The sequence below is a fragment of the Pempheris klunzingeri genome, chromosome 1, assembly GCF_042242105.1.
Source record: "Pempheris klunzingeri isolate RE-2024b chromosome 1, fPemKlu1.hap1, whole genome shotgun sequence".
In the NCBI taxonomy this organism is placed as follows: Eukaryota; Metazoa; Chordata; class Actinopteri; order Acropomatiformes; family Pempheridae; genus Pempheris; species Pempheris klunzingeri.
Genome location: NC_092012.1, coordinates 20,396,734 through 20,423,783, shown reverse-complemented (window position 1 = coordinate 20,423,783; position 27,050 = coordinate 20,396,734). Strand labels below are relative to the sequence as shown.

The 27,050-nt window shown below is 41.3% G+C and overlaps 1 protein-coding gene across 1 annotated transcript; it reads left to right on the top strand.

Moving 5' to 3' along the window:
• Positions 1 to 18,262: 18,262 nt before the first annotated feature.
• LOC139204682 (zinc finger protein ZFP2-like) lies at positions 18,263 to 21,456 on the top strand. Its single transcript, XM_070834640.1, has 2 exons — positions 18,263 to 18,424; positions 19,990 to 21,456. Exons 1-2 carry the CDS (start codon positions 18,271 to 18,273, stop codon positions 20,946 to 20,948), a joined length of 1,113 nt encoding a protein of 370 aa, XP_070690741.1. The 5' UTR covers positions 18,263 to 18,270; the 3' UTR covers positions 20,949 to 21,456.
• The last annotated feature ends 5,594 nt before the right edge of the window (positions 21,457 to 27,050 follow it).

Below are 27,050 nucleotides of genomic sequence, written 5' to 3'. Positions count from 1 at the left end.
TATCTCAGTGTTACTTGGCCCTGGGTAACCTTTTCAACTCATTTACACTGTGGAGGAGCTTGTGCTGTGTGTACAGAGCGGCTCGGTGTTTATCTTTTGCATCCTCTTATTCCTGCATCACCTGCTGCTTTCGGGGCTTTCTGATGCATGGGACCTATTAATATTTTATTTCTATCACAAACACATCACCAAACGAAGTGGAAAGGTCTGGAAGGTCTGGTCATGTTGCTCTGGTCTATCAACACACAGCTTAAAATAACTTTCTAACTCTTGTTCTCTGCAAGGTCAGCCCTTCTGCCATGTGTCCAAATGTAAAGGTGATCGCATCATAAGATAAAACCGCTATTTGTCACCAGTAAGTGGCGTGATCACATAGACGATCATATGAGAGCAAAGGTCACATGAGATGTGTCACACCTGTCCTGCAACAAGCAGTAGTTTGTCCTTAAATACGTTTGACATCATTCTGAAATTATTCATGTCTTCCAATATTTCTCCACCACTGCCAGGAACCCCCATGTTACCTCCATGTTTTCCAGTGTGTTGCTTCTCCTCTGAAACTGCAGACCAGCCCGCCTCCCTCACTGCCTCCTGAGCCAAGGATCCAGCATGAATGCTTGGGACCTAATTTAATATCTTTGTATCTTTATACAATATCTGTGCATAGCAACCATGATATGGTTAAGTTACGGTTAGGGAAAGATGTGATTACAGGTTCAAACAATTGTAGAATGTTTGTTGTAGATCTGTGGCATCTGTGGCAAACTGTGATCTCATGCATGAGAGTCTGACGTCTACCATCATCCTCCGCCTCGCTGTATAAAGGGCTCACTTCTTTATTGGCACTAACGTTGGCAGTAGACTTAATTGCGGCATGCAGAATGCAATCAGTCTAGAGGTCATGTTTATGAAACCAAAATTTGGGTGACATATCACTGTGCACAAATACTTATTGGGATGACATTTGCTTTCATCAGTGTTGAAACTGAATATATATAATATACTTCATTATTTGTCTAATGCCTATTTTATATTATCTAATCAAAGCCACAGATATGAGATGAGACAGAGTGGAACGGTTCCACCTCTGCATCTACTATGAAGTGTCACTGACCTTGCTGACAGTGTTTATTTGCCTCTCGTGTGAGAAACTTTGTGTTGATCTCTGTGAGCGTAGGTCATCCCTGCCCATCTCACTCTCAATCTGTCGTTCCCTTGACTTTCACTTCTCCTCTTCAGCTGTTCGCACTGACCACATGTGACATCACACTGAGCTGATATATGTACAGAGAGAGGAAGGGATGTTTCGCTGGTATCTATTTACTGTGTTGTCTACGGCAGCCTTTCAATAAAACTGATTTGCCAAATATTTTTGGTTTTCAGCACCAGCAGACATTGTTGATACTGAAGGCAACATCAAGCTTGTCACTTACGAATACTGAATATATTTTGTGTTTGGAAGGAAGGGCCACCATCGCACACAGAGGCGTAAGTCCCCCTCCAGTGTGCTGGCTTGTCAAGGGCGGTTTGCAAGATTTCACTCCACTGACTTTTAGCCACAAGCAAACTTCTTATTTGTAGTCTGCTGGTTTTTATCTTGTGCACCCCCTGAGTCAGAAGTTATTTCATAGTTTAAGTACTCTCAGATCTTGCACTGTTATTAGTCCAGAGTTTAGTAACTCATTTTATTTCCTCAGACGTTTTCCCAAACTGAATTATTTTGTCATTGAAAAGTGCTGAAAGCAGAAAATACATCAGCAAACAGAAAAGCATATATACATGTCAACAAACTCATCTCACAGTAGAGAAGATTTCAAGTGTGTGTGTGTGTGTGTGTGGCCCACCCTTGATGTACAAACTGAATTTATATGCTGTTTATACCATCTACCAAGCTGCAGGACCAACTCACACCACAATACATGTGCATGGAACTGCGTGTGTGTGTGTGTGTGTGTAGTAAAGGGATGGAAGGCTGCTCTTACTAGTGGCTCATTGGTGCAGCTCCTGCGGTGTTATTTATCATGACTGTCAAACTGTAACCCAACATACAGAGACCAGAACTGGAAACAGTTAGACCGACCAACCTGCCAAACATACACACACACATACACACCCACTCAACCTCTATTAATGGACTGCTTGTATAAGGTTAATGGTCCTAGCAAAACTACATTGTTAAATTAAATTCTTGCTCTACTTGACTGTGCCTAAGAACTCAATTCAAATCAGAGCCAGTTCAGTAAGACTGAAGCACTATACTCCAAACACTTATCCCAGTAATATCACTGCAACTGAAATATGACTTAAAGCAGTCCTCAGAGGCAAGTGGGAGCGTCCACGTTTGGATTAATTCATGCACACAAGATAATTGTTCATGTAATGCAGCTTTATTTACTCATTTTGTTCTGTATGTACGTTTTTCCACAGACACATCTGCGCTTGGCCGCCTGAACACCAACAAAATGACTTGTTCTTAAATCCGAGCATGTGCATTTCAATTACATTTAACTTTAAAGAATGTTACACAGATAATGGGTTCTTTGCTATTAGCGTACGTGTGATAAGTTCAATCAGAGAGCTAATGAGGATATAAAAGAACAATAGACCTTCATCTAATTATTTCAGCTGACAGAAAAGGATGTTTTCAACATATATTCAAAGACACAATTTTAACTTGTGACAAGAAGCCCACTTTACACTGGCGGACCCATGAATAAACACTGATAACTAGAATTCTGTGTGCTTTAGCTCTAATATTTTCATGTGGAAAATCAGAAATCATCGAGCATTTGGCTAATTGAAAATCCATGAATATCATTTTTCCTGTGCAGATTTACTCTACTCTTTTTCTCTCACACACGTGTGTACACACATACACACTCTCTCTCACACACACATGCACTGACTGTGTCCAGTAATGTGTGGGAAGGTGCTTGTCGTCCATGCCTCTTTACAAACGCTAAGAGGCAAACACACTCATGCATACCACATCAGAAACACTTCTAGTGGACTGTGGCCATCAATATACTCCTCTCACTGTGACTGGCTCGAGATGAGATATTTAATCAATAGACATGCTCTTTTGAATATTTCAAGGCAAGTGACCATGCAATGTCAGCCAATATTATAGGAGACTCATTTATTAGTCTTGTAATCAGTCTGATCTGATGCTGGCATTTAACACCAATGACAGCACTCAATAAACTAACAATAGGAATAGACTGAGCACTTGTGGAGTCTATGATCTTTAATGCTCTAGTGTTCCTTCTATGTACACACAGTAACTGAAATGGTCATGCAGTAAGGGAAACTGAAAATTAGTTCTTTAGAGATATGGATTCAGGCAGAGACTTCTGTCAAGTCTCCAAATATAGAATGTGTTTTGGGATGAAACTGGGCCCTAGGTGATGGACTACATTTACTCCATTTTAGTTCCAAGTTGTAAGGGATCATGAGCCACTGAGCTTGAAAATTAAAAGGTCAACTAGGTGGCCAGAATCTTGAGGAACGAACAGAGATTGATTAACCCAGATCGTTTCAAAGAGACAATCAATTTCTTTTTCTGTCATGTCTTCAAGGTGGCCTCAGGAACTGTCTGTCTACCACTTTATCAATAAGCAGCAGTGGCTCTGATGTCCAAAACTAAACATTTCAGCAAATACAAAAGCAGGAAACAAAAGAGTCTACACCCCAATGGAATAAAAGTCTCAGTTCCTCTTAGACCTAAGGGCAGCATTTGGTATGATTGCTCATGATATTGAAATCAATCATGACTGTGTGTTAAATTGGTTCAAAACATATATCAAAGGAAGAAAGGAATCAACTAACTCCTTAGATTTAAACTCAGTTCCACATTAACAAAGTGAGGAAAACATCATTTTCCACCTTAGAAACACAGCAGTCACCTGCAGCTGCTTTACTGGAGATTCCCAACACCAAATTATGGAACACATGACCCACATGTATCAAGTCAGCTCTCTTAATATTTTTAAAATTAAAATAATTCAGCCTTTAACTAGTTTATAACATTCCTGATACAGACCTGACATACCGCTGCCCTGTATGTTGTATTTTACTTGATTTTATGCTATATAGTATGCTATATATACATAGGAAAGGTTTAGGGATCACCAAAGTCCATCCAATCTTTCAGCCTAGAAATATTGGGCTTAAATGAATGCATTGTTATCAGGCTTCTGCAGAGCTTGATGACGAGCTGATCATTTAAAACAAGTGTATCAGCAGGGAAACATCTAAAGCATGCAGGGTAGTGGCCCCCCAGGACCAGGAATGGAAAACACTGCTTTAGGGGATCATAACATACTGGGTATGGAATTTATGTGAATTTATTTATGCTACCTGCCAGCTAAGAGTGAGGGGTCAGCAGTCAAGGTTGGTAAAAACAGCCATAGAGATACGTTTTTCAAAAATTGTGGATCACCACAACCTAGAGAGGTTATTAAGCATACAGGCATACATGTACACAAAAAATATTAATTGGTTGATCGGCCCAGTATTGTGAGAGATTAGCCACGAACAGACAGGCGCATATGCATCCTATCTTTTTTGCCCTTGTTATAGTACTGGTATGTTTAGTGAAATGTCGCTGTGCTTTGTACTTGTGGGCCACCGTAGTAAAAGCCTCTATGACCTCTGTTCCAGAGTTACAAATTGATCTGAACATTTCACTGGTGTAATGTACAAAAAGGGAAGCGTGCAAATCATTACTCTGAAATGCTGTGACAACTACTTTGATTCAAGTTATTTGAAGTGTTCCAATTGGATGAGAAAGAACTGTTCTTTAAAAACACAGACGTGCTCTGAAGTCATAAATTCCCTCGCACAGCCTGTAGTACCATTTACTGCTGTGTACCACTCAGAGGTAGAGCAGGTGGTCCAGTAATTAGAAGGCCAGCAGCTCGATCCCTGGTTTCCTCCATTCTGCATGCCAAAGCTTCCAAGGCTGTGATTCGACATGCGAGTGTGTGTTTTAATGGTCAGTCTTCCCCTGAGGAGCAGGTTGGCACCTTGCATGGCAGCCCCTGCCATCAGCACAGGAATGGTGTGTGAGTGGGTGAATCTAATAAGGCATTGGTTCAGTCAATTTACCATTTGTCCTTCACTGAGTATCATTTTATTAGGGCCCGAGCACCAAGCGGAGCGAGGACCTTATTGTAATGTAAGGAAATGCATCCGAAATAAATTGCAAGTTTGACGGCCTAAACATACGCGAAAACTCATGAAACGTTGCACATGCATCAGTCTTGGTGAAAAATTACATATTTTATGGGTCTTGCAAATGGGCATGGCAAAATGGCTCCATAGCGCCCCCTAATTTCAAGCCCTGGAACTGCGTTTTATGTACGTGTACAAAATTTGGTGGGTTCATGTGTCTCTTCAAGATGTACAAAAAAGTCTCTTGGAGGGATGACCTAAACCAAACAGGAATTTACTGGGGTCATAAATGAACGAACTAGTGGGTTGAAGCGATCCACTTCAAACTTGGTCAGCTGGTAGAAAAGGCATTGACGATGAAAAGTATTAAAAGTCTCGCTATGATGTCTCAAGCCAGCCAGTTGACCAGATCCACTTCAAATTTGGTCAGGAAAGCCTCAAGACGTTGATGTTGGTCCGTAGTGAAAACTGTGAGTTTTCATCAAAAGGCATTGCCATGGCAACGCAGCAAATTTCGATCGAAATTAAAAGTGCAGTAACACTCAACAAGGTCCTATCTTCACCACATTTATACTGTTTGATGACTGTCCGGCTCTGAAGACATGTACATGCCAATTTTGAACCATAGTCATAGCGCCACCTAGTGGCGGGAGGAAGTGCATGTTTTATTCTCAGATGTCTCTCTCTCAGCAGGTTAACCACAGCCACCTCAAATTCGGTCCAAACATTCCCAAGACGTGGATGATGCTCACTTATGAAGCTTTTGAGGTTTCGTCAAACGCTGTCACTGTGGCGACGCTGTGTTCGCCATGAAACAGGAAATTGTTGTATCTGCAGTGTACATTATCCAATCTGTTCCAAACTTGTCATGATTAATAAGACTCCCGGCCTGAAGACATCTACATGCCAATTAGCGACCACAGGAAGTAAGACTTTTGTGCCAATCATCATTTGATTTGCATGAAATTTTCACGGTGTAGTCAACACTTCATATGCTGAAATATAGGATGTGATTAGTGGCTGTTCTCTAGCGCCACATATGAGACACAGGAAGTGAAGATGTAACTCCTTGATGCACTGTCCAAAATACATGAAAATTCTGAGCCGCATGGAACGGTCGGTGTCCGGCAACAGGACGAAGCCGCCGCACACCCCGACATGCACAAAGGTGCGAGGGCCCTTCAACACTGCTTGCAGCTTTAATTATGATTGGTGTCATGTCATGTTGAGTTTCATGTGTGATCATTTGCTTCAGTGTCTGTGTCTTTATAATGTTTAATTAAAGAGTTTTATGAAAATAATAGACACACACAAGCTGATTTTATGGGTAGATTTACTTTGTGGAGGAGGGGGTGCTGGTTGTCTGCTTCCATGGATTGTACAGCGCAGATTTCCATTCAAAATGGAAAATTGGATCCTATTTTCAGCCCCACTTCGCTCGGTGCAGCGACTGTGAAACAGTCCAGAGATTACTGGGTCCAATGCTTAACAAAGATCATAAAGATCATGATGCACGGCAGCAGTGCATAAATACTGGAACAGCAAACCGTTGGAGGTAACAATGGTGAAGAAGGCTTGTGACCTTGTGGTGCCAGTTAAAGTTTAAGGCCTGGATACATTTTGATGAATGAACAGAGAAACATCCTCTCCTACTTTAATAACTTCTGTCATGATGCCCTTGAAAAATGCTGTTGCCTGTCACCTCCTCATGGAAATTAATTTTCTGTTCACTTCACAGCAAGCGGATAAAGGTTAAATGAGTAATGGTCTCAAAAATAGAGAGTATTTCCTCAGGTATTTATTCTTTTAGCATTTAGCAAAAGTAAATAAATACAGTAAATACATTATATATGCATACTCACAATTATCAAGTGTTATAATGATATAAACATATACATATATGTGATATATAGTTAGATACACATACATTAATGGACAAACAATATAGAAATGATTACAAATAGCCTAAATCATAAAAAAAAGTTTTGAACAGGTATGCCCATTCCACCCTGGCACAAGCTTTCTCTGCATCTAATGCCTAGAACCCAGGTTCCTCTCTCTGGGAATGTAAGGAGTTTAAAACTCTTCTTATATATTTAAAATCCCTTAAGGCCCACAGTGAACCTTTATAATTCCTGGAAGATGAAAATAATGACGATGAAGATGATGGTGATGATGAAGAAGAAGAATTCAATAAACATTTCCAGAAGAGCAGAAGAGGTGTCTTTAATTAAGATTCATATCTCTATAAAAAAAATCAACAGGCAGGCCATCTGGTCCCGCAGCTTTCTCCGGTGCCATGCTTTTTAATTGCCATAGAGATGTCCTCTAAGGTCACGTCCTCCCCCAACATCATCCTTTCCCCGTCTGAGATATTAGGGATGTTAAGATTATGTGGGTATAGACTTAAGTCTAGTAGTTCAGGATCTCTTTCAGAACTATACAACTTTCTAAATGCCCTGTTCATTTCAAAAGGTCCTCTGATAGTACCATCCTGACTTTAGGGGATGGTAATAGCTCTTCTGGTCTGAAGTTGCTTCATGTAGCGTGCCACCATTTTTCCTTTTGGTCAAGGATAGTTTGTTTAAAGGCTCTCTATGCAAAATTGAAGGGAGAGATTGAAAAACAAGTCCCTGAAGAATTTGGGCTCAATATTATGCAAATTATTACCGGCTTGCAGCAGCGCCCCTCCAGCAGCTGGCGCTCTAGGCGACCGCCTATATGGCCTATGCCTAGAGCCGGCCCTGTATCAGATACATAGATGTTAACCAAATTAAGAAATTCGGTTAATATCGTGCCTTGAATTATTACCTGCTTTGTTAGCCGATACATTTGCAATGTTGAACTTTGTGCAAAACTGAATAGATTTATTGAAGAGAGTCATGACCCCTCCTGCTTGGCTCCTCTGAATCCTAATGTCTTCATCCAACGGGTTTCTTGAAGAAAACTGATTTTGTAATTAATACTTTTTAACTTCCCCATCACCTGTTTTACCTTTTTTATTTCTTGCAACATTTTGCAATTCGGGCAGCATGGTGGTGCTGTGGTTAGCACTGTTGCCTCACAGTAAGAAGGTCCAGGGTTCGAATCCCGGATTGACCCCGGGGTCTTTCTGTGTGGAGTTTGCATGTTCTCCGCGTCCGGCTTCCTCCCACAATCCAAAGAGATGCACATTAGGTTAATTGCCCGTAGGTGTGAATGTGAGAGTGAGTGGTTGTCTGTCTGTATGTGGCCCTGTGATTGGCCAAGGTATACCCCGCCTCTCGCCCGAAGTCCCCCGCCACCCTGACGGATAAGCTGTATAGAAAATGGATGGATGGCTGGATGGATTTTGCAATTCTTTGCAGTTCTCTATTTCACAGACCATACATAATTATAAATATGTCAATAACTCACAGCAATAGGCAATAATGTACCTAAGAAATAAAAAAGAGGAAATAAACGACATTTCTCAGTACAGCCTCAGTCTCCCCTGCCTGTTCACTCCAGTTACACTCCCAGAAACACCTGTGATGTCCTCAGATAACTCATTATGCAGGTATATCTGCAGTTGTTGTGTAACTCTAATTTTCATATGTTTCTTGTTTTATATTTCTTAGAATAATCATGTTTTTATAGATGATTATAGAAAATGTTCTGATACCTTATGAAGCTTTAAGGCTGGTCAGTCTCAAAACAAGTTGATTTATCTTTGACCCTCAATTAACTATAATTTGAAGTCTTCGGGTTCTCTCACAACAGAGGAAACAGCGACTGCAGCCTCTCTTGGGTGATTGTGTGTGAAACATTTTACAAGTAGCAGTAAGCTGCTGCACTGAAACGTAAAAACTATTCGGACTCATATCATAAACTACCATTCAAGCAGCGCCAGTTGTGATATTGTAAATTGTAGGTCAGTCATTTTTAAAGCAGGAACTATAGCGTGAGTGAGCCTGCCCTACCCAGTAGAGTCTGAACACAGTGATGTCCCCATGCTGTGTGCCGTGTGTGTGTGCACCTCATTGTAATCTATGTGATGGCATTCTAACAACTCATTAATTATAATTCATTCCTGTCCTCTTCCCAACATCCCAAGGTGCACCCACAGGTGTCATAACACAGGAGGGCCCCCTGACGCTCTTTGTAGCTGATTTAACTTACATCTGCATAGGTTATGTGGATTCACCTGTGTTTAAGTGTGAGGGTATTTAAATTTGTTCCAATCACAAGGTAATGTGAGGGTCATCTGCCAGTTTGTCATATACTTACATACGGTCATTCTGCTGCCATGTTGACGAATAAGAGAAAGAGAAAAGAAAGAGATTTAAGAAGAGGTAAGAAAATGAATACTAATGATAAAAATAAAGATCTAATCAACTGAAAGCATGGCTTCACACTCCATTTGAACACTATTTAGAGTCTCTTCTTTTAATCTCCACCTCTCCCTCTCCCTCTCTCTCTCTCTCTCAATTTCATGATGAAAGCTACACAGGAAGCTACTTCCCTGATTAAAAGCATCCACCAAAGTCTGCTGCCAGACATTTATGTTGACTTTATACATTTTACATACATTCATTCTAGTACACCATAAAACTTTTTCATATTTTGACATGTAACTGTTGTAAAAGCAGGGGTTTGTATTCACACTTTCACCAAACCACGGCGTATATTTTTCCTCTTGGAAGTGGAGAGTTGTGTTGAGGTGTATGAACACCTTCCACTTTATCAGAAATCGCTCCTGAATGCAATGAATGCTGAATGTTTGGACATATCGGCAGAAGATTACCATGGAGAGGCATGCAAAGTATCACAGGAGAGGACATGAGGTGTGATGTGGATGAGAACTGTGGCTGAATAAAGATGACAGGCTGATGAGCACTGCTGTGTATCATTATTATACATTTATGTGTATGTATAGTGGATATAGTGTGCACTCTGTGTGCTCCTGAGATGGTGAACAGCACAAAGCAGCCTGATGTCAGCCAATGCATTTTGCTGAACAGAAATGTATATTCAGGGCAGGCCAGGATCAGGCTGTCATATAAAATGCACAAATCATATTTTTCAGCAGAAGATGTTACTTGAAACTTTTTCAATATTAAAAGAGCAAAGTTGAACTGAATACAAAGTATAAACAAGCTCCCCTATCCCTGTGTAACCCAAGTGTGCTAATCTTTGTACTTGCATGACACTAAAACAAGTAGTTCAGCAGTGCAGCTTAAAGTGGATTTATAGCTCATCATGTGTCTGCTGCCAGACTGCTGCAAAGTGAAGATGTCCATGTGACATGACAGGGCTGCAGTGGTGGCTAATATGACTGGGTTTGGACTCAAGACAGTCACAAACACTGCTGTGTGACCAATCATCCAAAGGTCAGACAACAGCTGGAAAACTGGAGACGGAATAATCATTCTTAAAAAGAAGACACTGAGCTTTGAACTTAGTTATTACTGAAGCAGTACTTCATTTAAGTTTAACACCATAACCTTTCTTGCAAGTCAGTTTTTGAACTTCTGCAGGTTCAAGTTACCCTGAACAGTGTGCATTGCGCATCTGAGTGACTGAAATGAACAACTACAATTGTTCATATCTATGAGGAAAATCCGTGTTTTTCGCTTTTGTACGACCTGACTGATGGCAGCATCATGCCTCTTCCACCTCATATGAATTCATCAGCTGCTTCTTTTCATCTGCCAATTAGAGCTTCAGCAGGAGGGTGTAAAGTGCACGTTGGCTCAGACTATATCCTCATACAGTGGGGCAAAAAAGTATTTAGTCAGCCACCAATTGTGCAAATTCTCCCACTTAAAAAGATAATTTTCATCATAGGTATACCTCAACTATGAGAGACAAAATGAGAAAAAAAAAAAATCCAGAAAATCACATAGTCTGATTTTTATAGAATTTATTTGCAAATTATGGTGGAAAATAAGTATTTGGTCAATAACAAAAGTTCATCTCAATACTTTGTTATATACCCTTTGTTGGCAATGACAGAGGTCAAATGTTTTCTGTAAGTCTTCACAAGGTTTTCACACACTGTTCCTGGTATTTTGGCCCATTCCTCCATGCAGATCTCCTCTAGAGCAGTGATGTTTTGGGGCTGTCGCTGGGCAACACGGACTTTCAACTCCCTCCAAAGATTTTCTATGGGGTTGAGATCTGGAGACTGGCTAGGCCACTCCAGGACCTTGAAATGCTTCTTACGAAGCCACTCCTTCGTTGCCCGGGCGGTGTGTTTGGGATCATTGTCATGCTGAAAGATCCAGCCACGTTTCACCTTCAATGCCCTTGCTGATGGAAGGAGGTTTTCACTCAAAATCTCACGATACATGGCCCCATTCATTCTTTCCTTTTCACGGATCAGTCGTCCTGGTCCCTTTGCAGAAAAACAGCCCCAAAGCATGATGTTTCCACCCCCATGCTTCACAGTAGGTATGGTGTTCTTTGGATGCAACTCAGCATTCTTTCTCCTCCAAACACGACAAGTTGAGTTTTTACCAAAAAGTTCTATTTTGGTTTCATCTGACCATATGACATTCTCCCAATCCTCTTCTGGATCATCCAAATGCTCTCTAGCAAACTTCAGACGGGCCTGGACATGTACTGGCTTAGGCAGGGGGACACGTCTGGCACTGCAGGATTTGAGTCCCGGGCGGCGTAGTGTGTTACTGATGGTAGCCTTTGTTACTTTGGTCCCAGCTCTCTGCAGGTCATTCACTAGGTCCCCCCGTGTGGTTCTGGGATTTTTGCTCACCGTTCTTGTGATCATTTTGACCCCACGGGGTGAGATCTTGCGTGGAGCCCCAGATCGAGGGAGATTATCAGTGGTCTTGTATGTCTTCCATTTTCTAATAATTGCTCCCACAGTTGATTTCTTCACACCAAGCTGCTTACCTATTGCAGATTCAGTCTTCCCAGCCTGGTGCAGGTCTACAATTTTGTTTCTGGTGTCCTTTGACAGCTCTTTGGTCTTGGCCATAGTGGAGTTTGGAGTGTGACTGTTTGAGGTTGTGGACAGGTGTCTTTTATACTGATAACGAGTTCAAACAGGTGCCATTAATACAGGTAACGAGTGGAGGACAGAGGAGCCTCTTAAAGAAGAAGTTACAGGTCTGTGAGAGCCAGAAATCTTGCTTGTTTGTAGGTGACCAAATACTTATTTTACCGAGGAATTTACCAATTAATTCATAAAAAATCCTACAATGTGATTTCCTGGATTCTTTCCCCCCATTCTGTCTCTCATAGTTGAAGTGTACCTATGATGAAAATTACAGGCCTCTCTCATGTTTTTAAGTGGGAGAACTTGCACAATTGGTGGCTGACTAAATACTTTTTTGCCCCACTGTATGTGCAATTGCCAAGAAAGCTCTTCTCTTCTCATCCACTCCTGATTCCTCCTCTCCTGGAGATAATTGGAGACAGGAAAATCTATCAGTTATTCTGATGTCCACACACAGACTCACAGCTGCACACAGTCCCTCAGTCTGGACCCTGAATTTGGTTTTTTGGTTCTGCAGATGATCTGAAGCACAGCATGTTGACTTATTAAGTAATATGGGAAGAAAGAGCTCTTGATCTTGAATGGAGGCCTGTTGTCGCTGACCTGACAGCTAAAATCACAATCATTTTAAGAACTCAAGAAACTTGATATTTGTGACCATGAAATTGGTCTGACATTTTATCTGTCTCTCTCCATCTATATCAATATTTCCGGCTTGACACTCACAGGTTATAATGCAGGATGTGGCTCATTTGGATCTATTAACAGAGGAAGTTCACGGTGTTCAGATTTCCTCAGTCGGCATTACAGTAACGATGTTAAGAATTTTGCAATACAAATAAACGGACATCACTTAACATCAATACCATCAAAAAGTCTTTTGATGGGTGGTCGAAGATCCATAAAGAACCCACATACGGTCATTCTGCTGCCATGTTGTCAAATAAGGAGAGAAAAGAAGAAGATTAATGTCAGAGGTAAGAAAATGAATACTAAGAATAAAAATAAAGATGTAATCAACTGAAAGCATGGCTTCACACTCCGTATTGACACTATTTAGAGTCTCGTCCTTTCATCTCCACCTCTCTCTCTTTCAATTTCACGATGAAAGCTACACAAGAAGCTGCTTCCCTGATTAAAAGGCAGACATCCACCAAAGTCTGCTGAAAGACATTTATGCTGTGTTTTCATCACTCAACAAAAAGACAGAGCTGAGCTGTAAAGGGCACAAAGACCATCCAGTCAAATATCACAGTTGTATCAGACGGAGTGCTCTAAATCCCTCCAGCTGAGTATTCTTCTCAGATACTACTCTCTTAGTCTGGAAATTATTTCTGTCATGTGATTTTAGTTAATCAGTAACTAAAACTATGTATTTTCAGGGTCTGACAACAACAGATCCACTCTCCAGCCTTCCAGAGTCAAGACTGAACTGTCACACCAAGTTTTTTCAGAGGAGGTGATTTCCATTTATGATTATGATGATGTCAGGTTTGACTTCACAAAATCAAGACAAAGAACTCAACTCATATCACCTTTACCTTTTTGGACTTTGTTGTAGTTACACTACATTGCTACAGAGAACAGAACTTTTCTTTTTAAATATGAAAAGTTAGATGATATGATGTGCCTGTGAGAATTTAGTCTTTGATAAACTACACTGAGCGCTCAGTGAGCTACACCTGACTGTGCGTATTAAAAAGCTGGATGATTAATATGTAGAAGGAGATCGAAAGGTCAGTTTAGTCAAGCATTCAAGTACTTTGTTCAGTGTATGATGCTAATGAGTCTAGCAAAGACCAACTACCTGTCTGTTTCTCTACTCCATGTGTGTGTGTCTCTCTCTTTTTTTTTCTGCCTCTCTAAATTTGGCAGTGACCTTTGTTAGAAGTGGTGGAGAGGCAGGAAAAAGTCAAGCGTCTGTAACAAAGACAAAACGAAATAGTACAAAGACGGGAAAATGAGAGTGAAGTGACTGGATCAGAATGTGTTAATGAGATGATAGATGACAAAAATGATAAAACTTTATTTATATAGCACAAGTCAAAACATGGTTACTAAGTGCTCTGCAAACAGAATGTAGTTAAAGCAGTAAAAGGGTTACACAGTACAAACTGGTAAGAAACTGGTCAAAGTAAATACTAGTGGAGTAGGAATATTGCAATAAGTTACAATAATGTAGAAATAAATCCAATGTTCACTATAAAATCAGTTTTCCAATGATATCTAAAAGGGGATGCTGAATATGCAGTAAACACCAGTTGACTGACTAATTCTCCCTCACAGGCCTGTAGCTCCTTGACACCTGCATCATGGCGGTTCGCAGAAAGCTTGTGACACCGACTCATTCTGTAAGCCCTCTGAACTGCTGCTTCCACAGTTTGCAGCAGGTGCAGCTCTGCAGCAAACTCATATCAGTATGTTTCACAGGCTTCATCTACAACTTAAACTGCAGCAGTACTGTGACTTCTGCAAGCTGTGAAACCATGATTTTGTTGTTTCGTGTCACAATTCAGTCTCTTGATTACAACTGCAATACCAAAAATAGCAAGTAGATATGGTTATCTGCAGTGTGTGCTATGGTTAGAGTCGCAGAAATGGACTAGACAATGAGCCCTTCTTTCAAATCTGTATTCACCGATAGATCAATTGATCTGAGAAGGACAGACAACAATCTGATCATTAGTGTTTTTTATGACATCCATGTTAACACCATTATCTTCTTCCAGTGTTTTTGCCAAGTCACCTTCTTGTGTTGCCGACTTAGTCGTCTCATCAGAGTGCAGCTGACACTAAAGCTAGCCAAGTATTATATTAAACAGTGTGACCTATAGCTGATCTCCACTGTGTTGTAGTTTGTATCTAAGAAATTCATTTTTTAAAACTGTGGCCATCAGGAGACCTGCTGATATTTAGAATGTGAAGATAACTGATTTTTTTAAGCTTTCGCTTTTACTTCTAAAGCCGAGCAGGTTTGGGGTTGAGGAAAACAACAGCTAATAAATACCAGATGTGTCAGCTGATTGTTTGATGGCATCAGTGGTGATGGGACAGGCCTCAGTTGTTGGTAATTGGACAACACCTGTGTTCTTTTTGGAGTACTCTTTTACAGTTTTATTAAAAAACAGGACATGAACCCAGATAATAATATCAATCAATATCAATCAAACATTGTGCTCCTTTATGCCAAATGAGCCATCTTGCTAACAAGTATAATAAGCTTTAATGTTTCTCAGCTGTGAAATGCTCTTTCATTATCTCTGTGCATGGCTTTGTGAGCCCACTCAAAAAACCAGTGACTGAGAGAAGTTAACTTTGTCACTTTGTCCGCAAGCATGTAAGCTAATGTGGAGTTGCAACACACTGTTGTTGACTCCAGGGGCGAAACGGTAACATGGCACCCAATTACAACCAGATCAAAATGAAAGACAAGAGTCAGTGACAAAGAGTCAGTATGTTTCTCAGTGAACAGTACATTGTTAAGTTTTGGAAGATTGATGTTTTGTGGTACAATGAGAGAACAATCCCCATTTTCATGACGGTGTGATAAGTGCAATACAGCTCTTTGGCAAACGTCTGAAGGAAATTACCTTGGCTGAATCACATTTCAGGAGTGCGTCAGCTGCTATCAGAGGCAGAATAATTAAAGGAGCTCTGATATGAATTGAACCCCTGAACTGAACTGAAAAAAATATAAAAGGCCTAGTCTGAATCACTCATGATTCCCTCAAGTGCAGCGTGACGAAGTTTAAACACATGTCGTGCTATAAATGGCACCAGAATGTTTTCTTTCCCGTGTTATCAGAAATACAATGAACTGGCAAAGAAGCATGAAAGCGAAGAAAAGCCTTATGTTACTGCAGGGCACGTTCAACTGACAGCTGGACCTGCCATGTGCAAAATGCTCTGGTGCTAAGTGTAATTAAATCACAGTGTCGGAGCCACTGCAATCTGCTGTATTAGATTTTATTAAGAACAATTGTTCCAGGACACCTACTACCTACTACACCTACTTATCTTCATCTTTTTCAGTTTAAAGCAGAAAGAACATCCCAGAACCATACAGACATCACTATTCATTTCATGTGATTTATGTCTTTTCTCAAAAGGATAAATATATTTAAATATTCACAAGAGTGCCACCTGTGAGCATATCCACTGTAAAAGCTTTTTTCCATTTGACTAACAGCTGAGGACACAGACTGAGTGGCAAAAACACGATACTGCTGTGTGGAAAACAAAAATGTGTTTTAACTTCAGCTGGGCTTTCAGAATAGACAGCCAGAGGTGTGGGGTCTGTGCACAATCAGCTGGTGTGTCACATTGGCATGTAAAGTTTACATGATGCCTGACCTGATCTCTGTTCAGCTGTGTGTGTGTGTGTGTGTGTGTGTGTGTGTGTGTGTGTGTGAGTGCCTCCACTCCCAATGGTATGTTATTGTCTGACCGTACTGAAACACTGGACTTTGATCCTCACGTCTAAACGAACAATACCATGAATGGTACTTCTGGCCTGACGGGGACTCACAGGAATAAGCTGACAGAAAAGAAATAGTAAAAATAAAGTATATATGAATGGAATAAAGTGAAATATGAGTAATAATGAGAAAGTAAAGAAGTATAACTAAATGATTGATCACTGACAATAATGTGTCTTTACAATTAAAAGGTCAATATTTTTGCATATTTCAGTTGCTACATTAATTGCGAACAGTACATAAAATGAAGTTAAATGATACAACATAAGCTGATGAACCAAGTTGTTGATTTAAGCAAAGCATTTGCTTCGTTAGAGCATGCTGAGAGGCAAGCTTCCATCCGTTTGGAGAATAAAAATTGAAGAAAAAAGTAAGAATCACATCTACTGAAAGTGCCAGTTAACTTATCCTACCTTGTATTTCATCGCCCATCCAGATGAATCAGCATTTTCTAGCTGCAGCTCTGACTGGAGCAAATATCATTCATGCTGATACTGACACTGAACAGCATTGGCACAAGTGTCACATGAAAGTGCAGCTGTTATTAGTATCACAGAGGCAGTCAAGAGGCTCTCAACCTGGACCTTTGGTTAACGGTGCTTTGGTTAATGTTTTGATAGACCCTAGGCTTTACCTGGATGTTTGATGTCATCTCCTGGTGCAAATGCAAACTGCAAACCTGGTTTATTTAAACCAAGGGGACAGTAAGGTAGGTAGGTAGGTAGGTAGGAAGGTAGGTTGTCCTACAAAATAAAACCATCCTGTATGTGTTGCAGTTTCAGTCTATGAGATTTTCCACATTAAGCCAAAGATGATCTTAAAAGAATATGAAGTGGCCAAAAGGTTTATTGGAATTGTTGACACTTCCCATTCCTCTGGTCTTGCGCCACTGTTTTCATGGCCAGTGGGAGGCAGCAAAGCTCCATCATGCAGAGCGACTCATTGTGTGCCTCAGTCTCTGTTAGCGGCTTGTGTTGCCATGTCCGTTTTATCATAAGCGACTCTGCCTTTTTTATTCCTGCAGCCACTTTCCTTGTTCAGCACGTTTTGTCTCCTGAATCTTTCTTGTTTAACAGAGCACAAAAGCATCACAGCTCAAATTCACTATGTCCACTGCATGAGGCACAGCGATGGCCCACCATATAAATTACCAATCCAGTTATTGGAATAATTGTCAGGTTATGTATCAAAATACATAACGGAGTCCATCTTCCAGTGGATTTCCTAATTAATTCAGTTAATGCGTTTCTTGTGTTTCTACTCTTATTGTTTCACTTGTTATCTTATATTTATTTAATTTAATTATTGTTTCAGTCTGGAATAGGCATGCAGAACATTTCACTGCACATTTATACTGTGTATGTGACAAATAAAGGCCTTGAATCTAGTAGCAGTAGTAATAGTAGTAATAGTAGTAGTGGTAATAGGGAGGTGAGGGTGGGTGAATGGTGAGGGTCAGTAATAACCCTGTACTAACACACTGACACACACTAACACACTGTGTCTGGCCACGGTCATTTGGTGGTTGAAATTGCGTGTTTGTGTCTCGGTATCTGGCAGCCCAGCAGCAGTCAGCCCTCAGTCAGGACTCTGTGAGGACTCTGTGAGGACTCAGGTCCTCTGACAGCCGCCGAAATGTTCCAGACAGACAAGCTGAAAGCTGCGGTCAGTGAGCGGCTGGCGGCCGCAGCTGAGGACATATTCAGCATCTTTGAAGAAGCCATGAAAGAATATGAGGAGGTAGTTTTCCGTCCAAAGCAGGAGGTCGAGCAACACCGACGGCTCAAAGGTAACGACATGACGTCCAGGTAAACTTTAGGCTGCAGACCTCATGTCCAGCTTCAGTCAGAGGGGTGATGGTCAGAGCTGAGCCCCCAGGGTCTCACACACCCTCCCTGAACACTCAGTCACACTGCACACTGCAACAAGCGCCATTTTGCATCCCTGAACGGGGGAGGGGGATGCAAAATGGCTGTCAATGGACACAAAGGTTGTCTCTATTTTTTTTTATTTATTTTTTTTTAAGAAAGTGCTGAATAACAGCGCGGATTCCAGGCAGCAGAATGTGGGTCCCAGAGCTCTTCCCCTCCTGCCCCCCCCCCCCCCCCCCCCCCCCCCCCTCAGGGTGGAGGTGATGAGGCCATGTGGAGCAGGTGCCTCCTAACACGTGCAGGTGTTCACACACTACAGAGCTTGAGCTGCACCCTGCTCCTGCAGAACAACAGGCTGCTGCACAGTAGGTGACTTTAATGAGCCAGTGACTGCTCTGGCATGTCTGCCCTCACACATTATGGTGTTATGATGTCTGTCTAAGCCAGAGGCAAGTAACACCTTCACCTCCTTTGTGTTTATACTGCACTGCTTTATTTACTCCACTGCAGCATTAGTTCGATTCAGATCATTAATACAAACCCAACTAATACAGTATTATTAGTTAATACAATACAATCTCATTATTTTACATTAAGGGTTAACGTCCACAAAGGAGCTCCACCTTTAGCAGGTGAGACATTAAAGAGATGTCCACATTAATGCACCGATCACTGCAATCTGATGATGATTCTGAATTAGGTCATTCTAGAAGTTCTTGTACTCAGGGGAGTACTTTTAGTATACGTGGTGCTGATCTTTTATTGAGTTAAAAGTTTACTTCTACACCATAGTGCTACTTGTACTGAAGGAAACGATGTGAGCTCTTCTTCCACCACTGGTCACAGCAGACTGCACAGCGTCTGCTCACCTCTCCTTCACACACTGGGCAGCAGGAAGTGGAAATTAAAATAATTACCTAAGCTGTCAGTTGTAAATGGAGCTAATTTGCACATGCAGTATTATAATGCAGAATTTCTGTTCTAATCACTGTCTTTCTAAATGTATATTGTGCATAATTTGGCTGTAGTCTATTTGATTGAATGTGCCTGTGATGCCCTGTATTTTAAATGCTTGTGAGCACAAGTAAACACAGTTATCACTTATTTTACACTGTTTTATATGTTTCCTTATTTACACTGTATTTTTACACTTATCTGCCATCTTCTCCACTGCCATACGGACATAATGACCCCAATAATCATCATAATGACCCCAAAACATGTGTATTTCATGATACTAAGGGTTGTAACAAAATGAGTGCAAAGTTTGATTAGATTACATTGCATTTGTAATGAATTTCACTTTCATTTGCAAAGACCTCATCACAAAGCAGACCCATTGAAACACAAGTGTCACTGCACCTGTCGTCTTGCGTAAAGAACTGTGAATGCTCTTGCTCTCAGCTAAATATTTACAAATCATCATTTGTATTTGATCTAACTAAAGCCTGAATCTCTTTTCTGTGTGTGTGATGCCGTACAGCCCACCAGCAGCAGCTCTCTGTCCAGGAAGGGGGCACTCCCTCTGAGCGCTGTGAGACTGACCCGTGTGAGGATGACCCAGAGCCCCCACAGATTAAAGAGGAACAGGACGAGGAACTATGGACCACTCCGACAGGTGAAACGCAGGAGGAGGCTGATACCAAGGACTCTATGTTCAATATCATTTACGTGCAAAGAAGCGTAGAAGATGGGAGACAGTTCCTGCATGAAAACCAAGAGGTTGAAAATAGTGGAGGCGGTTTGTCCAGTGGCTCATCTGAACAGTTGAAATCAGAGCCCAGTAAGGAAGGCTGTGTTACATCAGAGCCGACCAGTGACTGTCAGATGAGTGAAGGGAGTGACGATGAATGGAGAGACGGTGGAAGGTATCACTCGGGTATAAACAGGAAGAAACCACAGCAAGCTGGTGAGACGGCAGACAGGCCGTACACCTGCAGCGTTTGCAACAAGAATTTCAGAATTAAATCCATTCTGACCCGACACATGAAGACGCACACGGGAGAAAAACCTCACAGCTGCAACGTCTGTGGTAAAAGCTTCATCCAGCGCTCCTACCTGCAGACTCACATGAACTCTCACTCTGGACAGAAACCGTACACGTGCACCTTCTGTGGCAGAGGGTTCACACAAGTTGGAAACATGAACGCCCACATACGAATCCACACGGGAGAGAAACCGCACAGCTGTGCTGACTGTGGTAAAAGTTTTAGGGAGAAAGCCGATCTGATCAAGCACACAATAATTCACACTGGTGAGAAACCCTACATTTGCACTGTATGTAACATGAAATTCAGCGCTCAGTCTAATCTGACGCGCCACATGAAGACTCATTCCGGGGAGAGGCCGTTCGGCTGCACCGCTTGTGGAAAAAGATTCATTCGTCGCTCTCACTTAATCATTCATATGAAGACCCACGCAGGAGAGAATCTGGAGACTTGAAAAAAGAATTTGTAGCGTTTATTTGCATATTTCTTAGGTGGAGTGGACAAGGACTGATGTTACTGGAGTAAAATGTATAAAATGAAGGCTTTACCACTTTCAGAAATGAACCAAACTAAACCTTGTACAAACGATTTAAGTTGTTAATATCTGCTGAACGAAAGGCCACATTTTTATCTCCTCCAAAATTACCCTCAGTTTGTCAGTGATGCTCTTTCCAAAGTTACTTTTTAACCGTCACTAAATACCATGATAAGAGCAAAACAAACAATGTGATATCAGTGATTTCTAACTTCCCTACCCTGTCTGTGACTCAGCCCAAATCCATTCCTACTGAGGATGGAAATCTTTAAGATCCAGTCACAAATATGTGACCAAACCAAATACATATTATACAATGAAGAGCTGCATATAACACCGAACAAGGATTAGAAATCCCCCCCGACTAGCCAGTTAAATGAGGTTTTGCACATTGTCAGTGATGTCCAAATAATGCTGACATCTAACAGGCTCTTCGTATAAATTATAAATACTCCTGTATGTTTGGGATTTTTGTTTTTATTATGTCTGATTTTACCATCATCTGTGTCATACGTGTTAATTTTTTAGAATCACGTGTTACATACTATTTAAAAACTTAAATAAAACAGTGCTTTTTAAATGCCTGCCTTTTGTCTGCTCCAGGTGAACATTCTTGGAAGACAAATCACGTGTCATATATACCAGTCATATAACTCAATAGCCTTTATATTGTGTTATTGAACTCTGGGAACCTGAGTGTCCCACCTGCAGACATCCTTTTCCTTTTCACAGACATCACTGACCCAACAACCTGCCTGAGGAAAAACGGTTGGTACACACTGCATATTAAACCTAAATGGCACAACACACACTTTTAAAAAGATGTAAAGACTTAATAACGTTTACTCTGGTGTGGTTGCGTTCATTTTCTGCTATAACAGTCACATGAAAGTTGGAATACTGATGAGAGAGCGTAAACAAGCTCAGGTGGTACAGCTGGCAGTGTAACCTTTAATCCTTACTGTGTACGTACAGTGGTGTGAAAAAGTATTTGCCCCCTTACAGATTTCTTCTGTTTTTGCTTTTTTGTCACACTTACATGTTTGAGATCATCAAACCGATTTTAATATCAGACATAGATGACCTGAGTAAACACAAAAAGCAGTTTTTAAATGATGATTTCATTTATTAAGGGAAAAAAGCTATCCAAACCAACCTGGCCCTATGTGAAAAAGTAATTGCCCCCTAAATCTAATAACTGATTGTGCCACCCTTGGCGGCAACAACTGCAACCAAGCGTTTGCAATAACTGGCGATGAGTCTTTCACATCGCTGTGGGGGAATTTTGGCCTACTCTTCTTTGCAGAATTGTCTTAATTCAGCCACATTGGAGGGTTTTCGAGCATGAATGGCCTGTTTAAGGTCATGCCACAGCATCTCAATTGGATTTAAGTCCGGACTTGGACTGGGTCACTCCAAAACCTTCACTTTGTTTTTTTTTGAGCTATTCAGAGGTGGACTTGCTGGTGTGCTTCGGATCATTGTCCTGCTGCATAACCCAAGTGCGCTTGTGCTTAAGGTCACAAACTGATGGCCGGACATTCTCCTTCAGGATTTTCTGGTAGAGAGCAGAATTCATGGTTCCATCAATTATGGCAAGTTGTCCAGGTCCTGAAGCAGCAAAGCAGCCCCAGACCATCACACTACCACCACCATGTTTGACTGTCGGTATGATGTTCTTTCTCCGAAATGCTGTGTTAGTTTTACGCCAGATGTAACGGTAGGCCGGTAGTCCTGGGAAGGTTCACCACTGCTCCATGTTTTCTCCATTTGGGGATATTGGTTCTCACTGTTGTTCGCTGGAGTCCCAAAGCCTTAGAAATGGCTTTGTAACCCTGAATTGCTTTAGATCGGGGCATGATGTGTTGCATTTTGAGATCTTTCAGCCTACTTCATGTTGTCTATTTAAGTGATTTCTTGATTCTACAGCTCTGGCAGTAATCAGGCCTGGGTGTGGCAAGTGAAATTGAACTCAGCTTTCAAAAATGTGGTTAATCACAGTTAATTCATGATTTAACAAGAAGGGGGCAATTCCTTTTTCACATAGGGCCAGGTTGGTTTGGATAGCTTTTTTCCCTTAATAAATGAAATCATCATTTAAAAACTGCTTTTTGTGTTTACTCAGGTCATCTATGTCTGATATTAAAATTGGTTTGATGATCTCAAACATGTAAGTGTGACAATAAAGCAAAAACAGAAGAAATCTGTAAGGGGGCAAATACTTTTTCACACCACTGTATGTTTGGTCTATTCTCTTTTCCTCTTTATGATGTTCATTCCAAAGTTAAACTGATTGTGATGTAAAAAGTTGCTATTTAGTGACACCAGAGGAAAAACTATGCCTCACATTAGGACGTATACTGATAGCTGGATGACATTTTGGCAATATAATAAAAACACTGACGATATTTTACAGGCTGTAGATGGAAAAAAAATTCAATTTAGAAATTTGCAAATGAGCTCTTTGTTAACGGGGCAGTTAGTCAAAAACTCACAATGTGCAAGTATGGATGTCCATGTGCGGAACATTCATAGGAATGAACGGGGCCTCCGAACACTCTGTGTGCACCATCCTGGTGTGTTGGACAGATGGGAAGAAAAGATCATACATTGTCCTGTAATTGATGAACCATTTGCTTTGGCAGAAATGGTGCTAGCAATGAATAGAACAGGACCAACCTCTCCAGGGTGAGATCAGAATCAGAATCAGAATCAGAATCAGATTTATTGTCATCATACAGCAAAGTAGAATGAAATTCCGTCTGACCTCTCCTATAGATACAGATACACCATGTTATGCTTAGGCATCAAGGGGAAGAGGCATTCTTTATTACCACACGTTTCTAATAGAGTGTGAGAGGGAAGATTAACAAGTGCATAAGACACAGTAGTGATTCTGTAAGAAAATCTAGCAAGGATCCATCCAACCTCTTGACTGACAACACACCAATAGCACTAACATCTAATATATGCAAGGTAATGGAAAAGATGATAACAGAGAGTGTATATGAGCTTGAAAAGAGAGGAATGCTGGCAAGTTATCAGAGTGGTCTGAGGAAAGGAAGGAATACAATGGACTCAGTGAGAAAAATAGAGATTGAAATAAAAAGCCCCAGGTGAATAAAAAGACAGCAAATGCAATGTTTTTGATACTGATACACCCCATGACATAATGTAGAATGAGGGACTGTTAATTAAGTTGCACATGATGGGTGTTGGTGGGAGTATTTTCAACTGCTTAAAGGATTTTCTGTTTGGAAGAAAAACTCATGTATGGACCTAAATCAGTATCTGGTTGGAAACACCTCATGGGGTGCAACCAGGACAGTAAAAGCAGCAATTGATGAGGTGGTGAGTGGGGTTGTGATTGTAGAAAAGATGCAAACTGTCAAAGAACTGAAGAGGGGATGAAGCTAAGGATTTATGGAAAAGAATTAGAAAGGAAATGGGACGTTTAAATTTATTCAATTCAATTAAACTTCATTGTCTGTTCTAGGTAAAAACAGACATTTTTCTTTTGTTTGTTAGTTGGGCTGTTTGGGTGATTTTGCTGGCCTGGTTTATTATTCGGGAGAGATTTGTTTTGTGTTTGATGGTGAGGAGATTGAACCAGGTTGAGATGTTATAGGTGAGGATGGATTCAATGAGTGATTTATAAACGAGAGTTCAAATGTCCATGCTGATATTAAAAGACCTGAGCTTCCTGAGCAGGTGGAGTCGCTGTTGAGCCTTCTTGTGCACAGAGTCCGCATGTGGTCCAAAGGACAGACAGGTGTCAATTTCCGTCCCCAGGTATTTAAAGCTCTGCACCTGTTCCACACCCAGACCATGGATCTGCAGGGGTTGGAACAGGTCTGGGTTTTTCCCTGAGGATCCACAGCATAGCTCTTTGGTTTTCAATATGTTGAGCTCTAATGAGCTCTCAGCAAATGTTTGGACCAGGGTATGGACCTCCTGTTTATACCGTGTCAGGGCCTGGGTGTTAGTGATGTGTGCCACCAAGGCCATGTCATCTGCATATTTAAAAAGTCTGAGTCCTTCCCTGCTACAGGTGATACTGTTAGTGTATGCAGAGAACAAGATAGGTGACAAAACACAGCCCTGGGGAAGTTGGGAGTTCCTTTTCATGGTTAACATGAGCAGAGCATATCAGGAAGATAGAAGAAAAAAGCAAAACAAAAGGAACAAACATTAAGATGCTTGACGGGTAGGGAATGGGGAGTAAGTTGCTCCTTGTTGAAAAGGACGTACGTGGCTTTGATAGGATCTGTGTTGGATTCCAGCAGGGGTGTGGATTATCTGGTGGTGGCTCCATGGATGCTTGTGTCTAGACTACCACGAGCTAGAGGTAAAAAGGAAAGAAATAGATCACATTCAACTACCATGTAATGATAGCGGACAATGATTTTACGTAGATTTATATGGATAGTGCTAAGAAACCTGACACAGGAGTCACAGGATATGAAGGTGGTAATACCAGTGAAATGAACTGGAATGAATAGAAGAACATCAAATAAATTCATATGGTTCATATGTTCAGATTCATCCTCAGCCCTGCAAGTTTAAGGTCCTAAACGTCAAACAGCAGTCAGGATGTACCATATGAAGTCCTTCAGTCAGCAAATCAGCAAGGTCGGGAAAAATTCTGTGGGTTTCAGCACAAGCAGGGATGAGAGGTAGATTAGAGGGTGCATTAGTTAGCAAAGAGGGTGACAAGGAAGAAAGAGGAAGGAGGGAAATATATCAGTAAAGCAGAGGTTCAATATGTAGTTTGGGGGGGGGGACAACTAAATGTGGCAAGAAAAATGCAAAGCGGGAAAGGGGAACATCTATATCAGTGTTACAGGAGTATTTGGTGGACACAGCAGAGTAGAAGCTGAGTCGACAGGGTGGTGTGGTATGGAAACACCAGACAGGCAGGTGTGAGGACTGTCGGGAAGAGGAGTGGGTGGAGAACACGATTCTGAGTTGTAGGGGGTGTGAGGGGAGGAATGATGAGGAAGAATCTGGAGGAATTACAGGATGCAGGGAATCACATTAAAATGAGAGAGAGAGAGAGAGAGAGAGAGAGAGAGACTCCGGAGCAGAAGGTGGCGGTAATGCACCAACGTAAACAGGAAAAGGAAGTAGTAGAGTACCTGATGTCATTTCCGTTGCGCGAAACTGAAACTTTGGCGCCACGGACTTTTAAACGTTTTAATAAAAACACAGCGGAAAGACCGCTAATAAAACGGCTGCAAACATTGAACCAGTCCGCAGGTTTACATTACACACTCCACTGCCGGTGTAGTGAGTAATGTCGTGTCTGCGGGGAGCAGACTGGTCTGTTTTAGGTGAAAGAAGAGGTAACACTTGCTGATGCTGGTGAGCTCAGCCTTCTGTTAGCCGTCGGTACGTCAGCGGAAAAGACAAAACGGCCGGTTTACCTGTGGTAGACTGATAGATCAATAACTCACCTGCCTGTGGTTTAACCAGAGTCACCATGAACAGGACCAAACTGAAGAAACCCAAGGTAAGTTCAGGAGGTCAATTAGCTGGAGTTAACGAGGCACCTGGTTTTATTTATTATGTGATTATGTTTGTTACATCAGCTGTGTGTCTGGCTGCTTCACTCCTCTGCACTCCTTTAATTCTCTGGTCAACAACGTAGCATATCAGAAACAAACAAGTCCATACAGTCACATGTGAACAGCACAGCTGAGATTGTGGATCAGACTAAAGTCTAAGCTGCTACATGTGCTGCCATATGAAACAAGAGACAGCAAACACTAGTGGGTTGATTGTAAATGTTTTCTTCCAGGCACCAGCAGGGCCGAACAACATCTTATCCTTCTTCTCCTCTCAGAACCACCACAAGGTAAGCTTACGTGCTTCTCTCTGTCTTTCCTTCTCGACAGGACTGTCATCATGGCATCCTGATATTACTACTTAGTGCCATTATTGATCTTTTAGACAGATGAACATTTTGATAGTCTATGTCTATTTCTTTTATGCATAATAATGGTCAGGCAGACGGAGGCA